The sequence below is a fragment of the Falco rusticolus genome, chromosome 4 (assembly GCF_015220075.1).
Source record: "Falco rusticolus isolate bFalRus1 chromosome 4, bFalRus1.pri, whole genome shotgun sequence".
NCBI lineage: Eukaryota > Metazoa > Chordata > Aves > Falconiformes > Falconidae > Falco > Falco rusticolus.
In genome coordinates, this window is record NC_051190.1 from 99,159,452 (window position 1) to 99,170,876 (window position 11,425).

The window sequence follows — 11,425 nt, forward strand, 5'->3', positions numbered from 1 at the left end:
ATAGAATATTAATAGAAAAAAATACCAATGTGTATCTTAATGTCCCTCCGCTGCTTTTTTTCAGACAAAAAAAATTTCAAAAAAAAATAATACTTCTTCCAAGTGGATGGAGGGTAGTTTTTGTTTTTGTCATCCTGAACTCTGCTACAACATTCTTGGGCATTCATGTGGTGAAAGAAAACCTTTCTTTTTGTGCTTAGTGCCTCAAAATACTGTTCATGGCAGATGTCAACATTGAAGGCTTTATCCTGGCAACCATATCCAGTGCAGTGGTGTAGTTGGGGAAGAGGGGGGGCGAGGAAGCCTGAACATAGTACCCAGCTGCTTTACTATAGTAACAGGAACTCAGTTTATTAGCACTGAAAGTTCCATCTTAAATAGAGTTTTGGAAAAAAAAATAGTATTTTACACTTTCTTTAGAAGAGATGATAAATTCTGTGATTTAAGTGTTTCATTACAAAATTTATTTCCATTTGTATTCTGTTTCATTTCAATATATTCCTTTACCTTAATGAATTTGTACGTGCATTTTGTATCTAGATGGTTTATAATACCAAGCACTATATTTGTCCCTTAAACAGTGAAATGTTTGTAATGATTGTGTCTTTGTTATAGTATTTTGAACGTCTAAATGACCTAGTAGCAGCACCAGCACCAATTCCACCTCTGCTTGTATCAGGAGGACCAGGCTCTGGGAAATCTCTCCTTCTGTCCAAATGGTAGTTTAAAGTTTTTATCCTTTTTTTTTTGTTGTTTGGGTTTGTTGGGGTTTTTTTTGTATAAATGAATGTCAAGAAAAAAATATATTACATTTCAAAGATTGTACCAGTTTAATTGAAGGTAAAATGGGAGCATTTACAAAGCACTGAAGCTATTGAAGCATCCTGGAAGGATTCGTAATAACTGAGTAGCTAATTCCATCTGGACTGCCTTCCACATGTCCCTGACTCCAACTGTAATACCCTACAGATCTGTCTTTGCGCAGAATTAGTGTGTGATTTTATTAGCTTGGTAGTGTTGCCCTTCTCTGATACACGAGAAGGATGCTTTGGAGTCTTTTTAACTGAAACAAAGGAAAGATCAGACCTAATAATTTATCATAGAAATGCATTTTATGGTCACTTGTAGGCTATGACAAAATTTGCTCACATAAGAATAAATTGATAGCCATTACTTCTTAAAAGCTTAGTGACACATGACTATCCAGTGCCAGGAGGGGCACTGGGCAATGGCTATCAATACTGGGGAGAACAAAAATGAAATCTGACATAAAAAGTTCAATTACAGCTCAGGAAATCATCCTATTTCGTAAGATAAACATGGAACACCTCTAGCTCAGACACTCTTGTTTCCTTTGGCAAAACTGTTGGGGTTCATTTGAGAGATATTTGCAGAATTACAGTCTGTTCCGTGCTTTTTCTTTTTTTGTCCCGTTTCTTCCTCTTACTAGGATTCAGTTGCAACAGAAACATTCACCAAACACTCTGATTCTTTATCACTTTGTTGGGAGGCCTATGTCTACTAGCTCAGAATCTGCATTGATAATTAAACGTCTTACTTTAAAGGTATGCTGTATTATTACCTACCTTTCATTGCATGATTCTTTGGAAAGTGCCTTTGTGTGCATGTGTCAAAAGATAGAATTTTCTACATGATTTTCTACATCAGTTAAGAGTAATACAAATGTAAAGCATTATAGAGTGGGGAAAATCTGATCCTGTGTATTGAATGCAGATCAATTAAATACCATCTCTGGATATTCGTAATAGATTGGCATTAGCAGTTAGGCTTCCAGTGACCTATATTGATGGCTTATAAAACCATGTAAGCTTCTTCCAAAACTTCCTGCCATCTGGCCAATGAGAGATGCAGGTGGTACCTCTTCTGTCTATGTATTTTGAAACCCGAGGCTGTATTCACCAATTGGCACCATATTGTTCCTTGACTAGTCTCTTTCCTATGTTAATATTTATTTTTTAATTGTCTGTTATATGGAAGAAATGAGGAGTATTTTTGTGCCAGGGTCTCAGCTTTCCTTTTCCTTTGTAGGGTAGCACTAAGGGCCTCACAGGACTATAACATTTAGAAAAAATAATCGATTGTGCACTCCTTGCAATTTTCTCATGTATTAGAAGTCTGCCTTTTTAACCTGTGGAACTTTTAAGCCTTTAAGTCTCCACATTCCTTTTCAATTGTGTAAACTCAGATTATCTGTCTGGAATTTACTCAACAAGTTTGATAAATATTCTTTGTTCTGCATATGCCAGCTTTCTGCATACACTAGAAGGAAAGAATTCTTGTGAACTTGACTAGAAAAATTGCCCCAAGATAGTGTGTTGGGTTTTTTTGTTTTGGGTTATTTTTCCCCTCTAGTGTCTATAGGACTACATTCAACTATCCTAGTTGATTTTTAAGGTAGAATTTGTTATATATGCTTATAATTTTGCAGCTTATGCAGCATTCTTGGCTAGTGTCACCTCTGACTTTGGATCCAGCAAAACTTCTGGAAGAGTTTCCCCGCTGGCTGGAAAAACTTTCGGCACGTCATCAAGGCAGCATTATTATAATTATTGATTCTATTGACCAAATACAGGTATGTTTTCAAAATACTTGCCATTTGTCAGTCTGAAGGAAACCTTGGCGACTCTAATAGATTCAGCTATAGCTATGTAATAGAAATATTGTTTGCCTTGCTCTAAAGAGTACATATAAAAAATAGTTTTGCAAACAGTGCGAATGAGTTAAAGTAGTCTTTCAATTTTTATAGATAGATTTTATGTTGGGTTGGGTTTTTTTTACTTCTGAATTTATTTTAACACCTTAATTTTTGAGCAGTCCAGTTACATGATCTATCCAAAGATTGAAGGCTGTGAGCTAACTTATTGGACATGTAAATAGCCTAGTCTTTATGAGGTGAACTTTGCAACAGTAGTATTCTATCTGCTTTATTTAATGTATGGTCATGCTGATACATATCAGTGGATCATTTAGCACCATTTCGAGAACCAGATCATGAACAATTTTTAAGGACACTGGAGAATTTAAGACTTCTTTCACTGAGCTGTGTAGTTAATGAAATGTATCAACTTCTGGCATTGTTTTGAACAACCTTTGTATTAAATAACCCAAATTTGTTTTTAAGCAAGCTGAGAAGCATATGAAGTGGCTGATAGATCCACTGCCAGTCAATGTGAGGGTGATTGTATCAGTGAATGTAGAAACATGTCCACAGGCTTGGAGGTACGTTATGTTTCTGAGATGTTTCAAAGTAGCCTGGGTTAGAATTACTGTTTTAAATTACGGTTACTCATTGAAGAGAAAACAGTCAGATTTGTCAAGATCTGGAGACTTAATAAGATAAGATTTTTCAACCATTGAAGGCAATGACAGCTTCTTTATTGCAGCTGCAGTGAGGATGGGTTTTAGCTGTTGGGAAACCAGGGTTTTGTTTTACCGTGGTGGATCTATCTACGTGACTGTATGATGCATGTGACTGTAAATGCAGTTAGATGCACGTGACAAACCTCAATACCATGATGTAGATCCAGGATAAGGCTAAAAGTGGAAATTTGAATTGTGATGACTGGAATTACTTAGTGGCAGGAAATAGCTTCAATTACTGCTTTGATATAAATCTTTAAAAAGTTCTGGAACATTGATGTCTTTTTTTTTTTTTTTTTCCTTTTGTGTGCTATTTAATAAGGTCTGAATATGACTTTGTTCTCTTTTAACAAAGGTTGTGGCCCACGCTTCATCTTGATCCACTGAATTCCAAAGATGTTAAATCTCTCATTAGTGCAGAATGTAACTCTGCAAATGTTAAATTGACTAAAGAGCAGGTATGTCTGTTGCAGTTCTTCTAGAGTACCTTTCTCTAGTATAACTTTTAATGAAAACATGGAAAGATGAAACAAGTCCAGCTGCCAGAAGGGTATTATATTTGGCTAACTAAATGCTGCTGCTCAAAATAGCATGCAATTTGAGTATTTCTACCTCATGGCTCATAGCTCTGAAAGAACAGTGTAAATTAACACAAAACTAGTTATGCAGTTGCACATATTGCTGTAAACATGATATTTTATTTTAGAATAATAGAAGGTATAGTATTGCATGATACTGTAACAATGATTAGCAGCGTACGAAAAGAGTATTTTACCTTTTTGCCTTGGAGTCTGATTCTGTAAGTTAATCCTCATACAATGATTAGATCCTAACCCTTCATCTTAAATTCAAAAGGGAACTTTCACTTGTATGCTCGTGTAGCTCTAAAAGCATGCACTATTTTGTGCACTACTTATTATGTCATAGTCAGATAGAAGCATATTTGGAATTCTTTAATTTTGTGTCAAAACTGAACATTTTAATGGTGTGGTTAATTTCATCTTGGCTCACAGATTTTGTTTAAAATGTTGTAGGAGAAGAAGCTTGAGAGACATTGTCGTTCTGCCACAACTTGCAATGCTTTGTATGTCACTCTCCTGGGCAAAACCATTGCTTGGTAAGTTGAGATGATCTTGAAATTGTTATACTCATCATTAGACTAAAAGACTTCAAGTAGTTTGTTAGCATTTTGAAATACATTCATTTAACACAGAATGAATCTCATTAAGAAAAAACAGTGGAGCAATGTACAGATTTTTCCCCTTTCACTGACTGTGAATGCGATGTGAGGAAAAAATCAGAGAGTTTGCAATCACCATTTTGATACTTCAAGTGAATCCACATAGTTGCATCTGTCTGTTTTCAGCTGTTCTGGTTTTATTTTTTTTTCCTGTTGTTCTGCTTTCTTGCTATGTTGGTTGCTTCAGTGCTTTTTAAAGGTATTTGGAGAATGTTGGTATGTTCTGTCAAACAGTTTAATTCAGATCTGTTGTATTTGCTGATGTACCAGATAGTTTGCCTCATAGATTTTTAAGGCTAAAAGGAAGTTCAGCAACTGTTTATTTTAACAGGCTGCATAGGGTACTTTGCCCTATAATTCCTGCTGTGGAGAAAAATAATCTTCCCTCTTTTGCAAGAGAATACTTAATAAGTGCATTGACTTATTAACCTAGACTTCATCTTGAGAAAGATGTGGGTTTAGTTTAGAGGCACCCAGAAGATGATACACTGATAATTTACTCTGGGTGACTGATTTTCATTATTTTTTGTTTGTTCTATATCCTAGAATGTTTAATTGCTCCTGGAAACATGCTTTGTAAATGCATTAAAAGAAACAGCAGCATGTAGTTTTATCTTTATCCAATCTGATGTTCCTATTTGGTACTCCTGGAAGAAGGAACACTGCAACATACTTTTTTTAAAAAAGAAAGATCTTGCAGCAATTTAGAAAAATCAGTGTGCTAGAAGGTGGTTTCAGGAATTCACCTCTTCTGTGTTTAATCTCTCTAGATGCTGTGCACCTTTCAAACCCAGTAGGAATTCAGAGCACTTTTAAGATACAGCTCTTCAGTGGTTTAAATTCATCTTACTCAGCCAAATGTAATATGCTAAATCATGCCCTTTTTGTCCTTCTGCTCAGCGTTGGAAATACAGGAAATATTGATGAAACCCTTCAACAGTGTTTTCAATGTCAAGACACTGTGTCGCTGTACAGGCTTGTTCTGAGATCAATTCAAGAATCATTGCAGAATGATAAAGAGAAAAGTCTTTTGAGAGAGGTAAGCAGAGAATGTATCACTGTGTCTACAGGTAAAGTATATTCTTTCCTGTGAAAAGTTTTTTCTTAACTTAAAAATAAGTATAAATTTCTGTTGGTTCATGTGTATGATTCAGAGATTACTGTGTTCGTAGTATACAAAGGAAACTTTATTAATCTAATTGTATCTATTGCAGAACTATAGAACATACAAATGCTTTGCATTAAATTTCAACTAAGCCGTTGTCTTACAGAACAGAACAGAACTTTTGCACTATGATGAGATACAGAATTAGCACTTCCTTGCCAATCACTGCCCTGATCCAATGATTAACTACATTGAGCATAGTAAATGTAATTAAAACATGGTATCTTGTGAATACAGGGCACCACTTACTAGATGTCTGATTCCTCTTTATACCTTTGCAGAATTTCCCTGTTCTGTGGGACATTTTTTTGATTAGGACATGCTACTCAATAATTGCTGGAAGTTTTTTGGTGCTGGCAGCATAAGACCTTTTAGCATATTTTACTTAGGTGGAAATCCGTTATGGTAAAGGAGTTATTTTCCCACAGTGTTCTAGAGGAAAGTCTAAGGAGGCATTTGTTTGTCCCAGAGCATCCTATTTGGTGCTTTATCTATTAGAATATTAATCTATTAGTGCTGAGGACTACTCTTTGAGGACAGAAGAGGGAAAGGGCTTGTGTAGGCAGGTTTGGGTTTTTCTTTCCCCTTGGCCTATAAAGTTATACACAGTGATACACTGAAATGCCAAGAAAAATATTGTGTAACTAAACTGTGTACCAAATATTGCTGACTGTGTAAAATTATTTTTCTGCTTTCTGTAGATACTGTGTGTCATCGGTGTTAGCCACAATGGTGTGAGTGAGTCAGAGCTGATGGACCTTTATCCTGAACTATCTTCTGCAGTGTTAGCCTCGCTTGTTCATAGCCTGCACAAAATGTGTTTGCTGACATACGGCTGTGGTTTGCTGAAGTTCCAGCACCTCCAGGTAAATTTTGTAATTCTAAACACGTGTAAGTAAAACTTGACCCCCTAAGCCCCTGCTGTTTCTTAGTTAAGTTCTGTTGTTAACTAGGTAGGCCATGATATTGTTTGTGTTTGCTCATCCGTTTTCCTTAACATCTGGTCTGATGTTAGAATCGTCTTGAAAGTTACTAGAACTATGATACCAGTATTGGTCAGTATTGTTCAGCAGTTGAAAACCTGGCATTTCAAACCTTCAGAAATTTCTGATCTATTAGTTGTTAACTCAGGTGTCATAGAAAAAACTGGTTCCGCAAAAACCAAGCAGAATTGAAGGAGAAGGGAATATTTATTATCTGAATAATACCAGATATTATCTGAATAATACCAGAGCTTTGATCTAATATAAGATGACCTGTTTGTAGTGCTGTTGTCATAGAAAGATATTCAGTTCTACAACACGAGACAAGTTTCATAGCACCCTGTATATCATCACCACTTAATAAAATGCATTCTTTCTCTCAATTATACTCTTTCAGGCTTGGGAGATGGTGAGACTAGAGTATATGGAAGAAGGTGAAAATGTTATTTCTGCCTATAGACAAAAACTAGTGGAGTATTTCACCATGCAGCTAAGGTAGGTCAGAATTCCTCAAGCTGTGCTAAACCATAAAGGTTTTATGCCCTGTGGATATTTTTGATTTCTTCACATAGATTCTTTGACTCAGTTTAGTACATTATTATGGCAAAATAACTCTCCAAAACCCTAGTTGTCAGCTTAGCAGTTTATTATTGATATGTTGCTTTTTAATCTTGGAAAAGATTGAGGGCTGTGGAGGGGAATGGGCATAGAGTGAAGTTATCATGTGTAATGGTAGGACATGAATTTGTACCGCATCAGTTATTTTGTGGTGACTGACTCGTGTGGATTTTTAGCTCCAAGTAAATACTAGGAAATTTGAGGTTGCTCAGAGCATGAAGGAGCAGCAGAAGACCACATGCATTCAGCGATACAAAAGAGGAGATGCAGTAAGCAGCTGAACAGCTACAAGTTCATATCCAGCTTGAAAACTGATTTGCATTTATAGTCCTGAGTTAGTGTGTCCCAGCTGTGGGCTACTACTTACTGTTCCTCAGAGCATCCACTTCTAGGTAGCAGAAAGCTAAGAGGGCCATGGTGTGCCGGGCAAAGGAGGTGCGAAGGGACAGTGGGCTGCTGCAGAGCTGTAGTCCTGCTAGCAGGCGTAGATTAGCCCGTATGGGAGGGAGGAGCAGCTTCCTGTGGGGTACCTGGGGGTTCCAGTACCCTCTGAGGTAAAAGTAAGATGTGGGGAAATGGAGTACGTAGGTCTTGCAGTAGTCTGTTTAGTCATTCAGGTATGGCAATTGTATGCTTGCCTAGTTCTCACATCAAATTGACAAGTTCTATTAGGCTTCTCAGAGTTTTTATTTTTATTTGCTTTTCTTTCAATAGTCGAGACCGAGTGACTTGGAGAAGTGCAGATGAACTTCCCTGGCTCTTCCAACAGCAGGGTGATAAGCAAAAGCTACACAAGTGTCTTTTGAATCTCTTTGTATCCCAAAACCTTTACAAAAGGTACAAAGGTAGCCACTGCTTTGGCAGTTATAAATATTTCAAAGTAATTCTTTGTCAATATAAATCAGAAAATGACAGATAGAGGTTAAAGGAACTTAAATAGTAGAGCCTGGAATGCTAAATTCAATTACAAATTCAAATTTGCTATTCAAAACTTAAAAATCGTATTTTTTTCTATTCTGTTATACCTGGGGGTTGGTAAAGGGAGAAATACTGCTGTTGAATAGCATTAGTCTCCATGGATTGTCTCTGTAGATGCTGTAGCATAAAGACAACATTCATGCATATGGCCCTTTTCCTCTAAGTTAGCATCAGTCTGAATAGAGGGGTATCAGAGATAAGATGAGCTTCTTATTTCCTTGTTAAAACAGGGGACATTTTGCAGAATTGCTGAGTTACTGGCAGCTGGTTGGGAAAGATAAGAGCTCTATGGCAGCTGAGTATTTTGACTCTCTGAAAGAATATGAAAAAAGCTGTGAGGGAGAGGAAAGTATGATCTGCCTGGCTGATCTTTATGAGACCCTGGGACGGTTTCTTAAGGACCTAGGTCTTCTCAGTCAGGTAAGTACATTTAGAGATTGTTGTAACAGCAAGAAGGCAAATTAAGCAGAGCTCATTGTGTGCTTTCTGTTGCAGTTGTTAACTTACTGTAGCATACAGGATGCTGCCTGCTGCCATTATGTTCTGAACTTTGTTGTTACAGGCTGTAGCTCCTCTGCAGCGGTCTCTGGAGATTCGAGAGACTGCACTGGATCCAGACCACCCAAGGGTGGCGCAGTCACTCCACCAGCTAGCAGGAGTTTATGTTCAGTGGAAAAAGTTTGGAAATGCTGAACAGTTGTATAAACAGGCACTGGAAATTTCTGAAAATGCTTACGGAGGTGAACATCCTCAGGTAGCCCGTGAACTTGATGCACTTGCAACCTTATACCAAAAGCAGAACAAGTAAGCTTAACTACACTGGTATTTTCCGTTTACGTTGAGGTGGTACAAAAATAAGAGCAAAGATTTTCTCCCTGAAGCCAGAATGTTTCTTTGGTTCTTTTTGAGGATTTCAGAAGTTCCAATGCAACCATGAGCATCCCCTCTGTGTTCTTGTAGCAGGCCACCCAATAGGGGCCAACTTTTGTGCTTAGTTTAACAACAAACCTCTAGAGATAGAGGAGGAGATTTTTCTGGCCCAAAGCATTTTGGATATTTTTATCTTTGACAAAAAATGTGATATTTTTTTTTTCTTCCCCAAGATTCTTATTAAATTGCAATACTCAAGTAACTTAAAAGCTTTCCAAAATACTCACTGATGCTACATTTGGCATTCTTTTAACACTATAAATAACTGTTTTCAGATATGAACAAGCTGAGCAACTGAGAAAAAAGTCCTTCAAAATACGCCAAAAAGCAGCAAGGCAGAAAGGCAGTCTGGTAAGGAAATTTTTGATATTTAATAAAAGCGCAGGGCATGCTGCGACTCTGCTAAATAGATGATAAAGTGTGTCAGCAGAGCTGACAAAGCTCCAGTGCTTTTGATAATTAAGGACATAGGTAGTGAAGTAGTCTAGCAGCAGCTTTTGGTGACTGCTGGAAATTTCAACTCTGCTGGAAGTGAAGATGCATCAGTACAACTGGTATGGAGTTGAGAAAGGTGGAAAAGAAATAAGTGGATATATGGTTTTGGGGGTACAGATTTACTGCTGATAGAATTGGCTGTCAAAGTGGCAACAGAAAGAAAGTGTTCTCCAAAATAACTGAGCCATTTATCCTACAAATATTAGTGAACACAGTGCTTACTGCAGTGGATAATCCCAGTAATAGTATTAGGTGCCATACTGAATTCTTCCTTATTTTTTCTTCTGTGTTTTTCAGCTACAGAGTTCCTTTTGTACTTTTAGAGCTAAGGATTTGTTTGTAATGTAGTGCTTGTCCTACAGGAGTTCATTTAGTAACTCCAGAATTCGAGTTGTGACTCTAATGATAGTGGTGAAAAGCCATAAAAATGTTCTGTTTCCACAGTGCTCAAATACAAATTAATTTGGATCATGGAAGTTTTGTCCATTTCTGCGATGAGTTCTACTACACAAATATTTTTTGTTAAGACTGCAAAGATCAAGAATAGGTAGAGTGTGTATCAATGGCTGCACTTTTTATTTGTAATTGCCTTCGCATGTAAACATTAGCTTGGCAGTCCATTCTACAAGGATCCATGTAAAGCCTTGAGAAATACTTTTATATGCATTTTTTATATGGCATTTAGGATAAGAGTTTTAACTTGATTTTAACTTTTGAGCTTCTAAAACTAAGAATTTGATCCATATTGGTTATTTGAACTGTGGAGTTTAAGCAGATTAGCATGTGGGATACAGGGAAAACAAAGCTGTATGACAGCACAGTAATTTAAATTTCCTGGAAGCATTTTTGGTGAAATTCACAGTTGGATTGTAAATAAGCAGAATGCCTATGTGCTATTTAGCTTCAAATGAGAACTTAGGTAGGATTATTGTGCTGCTGTGGCACCAAACTGAGTCTTTTGATTTTCTGTTTTCAGTTGTACACTTTAAAAGTAATGGTGATTGGCTTGCATTACCTTGTGCTTTGCTGTAGTGTGGCTTTGCTCTCCTGCGTCAGAGAGCCCTGCAACTGGAAGAGCTCACATTAGGCAAGGATACACCAGATAATGCTCGAACCCTCAATGAGCTTGGAGTCCTCTATTACCTGCAGAATAATCTTGAGTAAGTTGTATTAGTTTTGACACATACACTGAGTGCTCTCATAGATCTAAATGGAAGCAAAGCATTGAGGACTGGCATTAAATGTAGAGACATGACTCATTATGGTGCCATCCTGATTCTTTCTACTGGTTTTTGTTTACTGTGAAATTTACTTGTATTTTCTAGAGTTCATGCGGTTAGCATGTGAGTGTTTACCAAGTCAGTGCATTTTCTGTGTTCAGAATTGATGTTTGACAGTTAACTAGCGTTCATTGCAAATACCATTTCTCTCTCAAAATTTATGCCCCTTCTACTCAGCTTCACTATTTTGTTACCCTCCTTTATAGTGTTCATCCTTGAAGAGCAGGATTGTTGTCACTCCAAATTGTCATATTATAAGAGATAACGAGTTAAATACTCAATGTGCTTGTAATCCTCAGGCTCCTACCCTGCTAGACTTTTTAAGGGAAAAAGAGGACAGAACAAGCACAAAGGT

General features: G+C 37.1%; 1 protein-coding gene across 6 annotated transcripts in view; it reads left to right on the forward strand.

Annotated features, from left to right (window-relative positions):
• The window catches only part of NPHP3 (nephrocystin 3), a 30,464-nt gene that overhangs the window by 10,323 nt on the left and 8,716 nt on the right, over positions 1-11,425 (forward strand). For 3 of the 6 annotated variants that reach the window (XR_005103706.1, XR_005103705.1, XR_005103707.1), the window contains exons 10-23: positions 616-719; positions 1,451-1,565; positions 2,450-2,593; positions 3,143-3,240; positions 3,737-3,839; positions 4,416-4,498; positions 5,522-5,660; positions 6,488-6,652; positions 7,167-7,264; positions 8,102-8,224; positions 8,596-8,785; positions 8,928-9,169; positions 9,571-9,646; positions 10,767-10,950. Coding sequence is in view for 3 of the 6 variants with exons in the window: in XM_037383824.1 (XP_037239721.1) it covers positions 616-719; positions 1,451-1,565; positions 2,450-2,593; positions 3,143-3,240; positions 3,737-3,839; positions 4,416-4,498; positions 5,522-5,660; positions 6,488-6,652; positions 7,167-7,264; positions 8,102-8,224; positions 8,596-8,785; positions 8,928-9,169; positions 9,571-9,646; positions 10,823-10,950 (1,808 nt within the window). In the remaining 3 variants the exon portion in view is untranslated. The remainder of the gene's footprint in view (positions 1-615; positions 720-1,450; positions 1,566-2,449; positions 2,594-3,142; positions 3,241-3,736; positions 3,840-4,415; positions 4,499-5,521; positions 5,661-6,487; positions 6,653-7,166; positions 7,265-8,101; positions 8,225-8,595; positions 8,786-8,927; positions 9,170-9,570; positions 9,647-10,766; positions 10,951-11,425) is intronic. The other 3 variants (XM_037383824.1, XM_037383825.1, XM_037383823.1) reach the window with 1 other exon arrangement.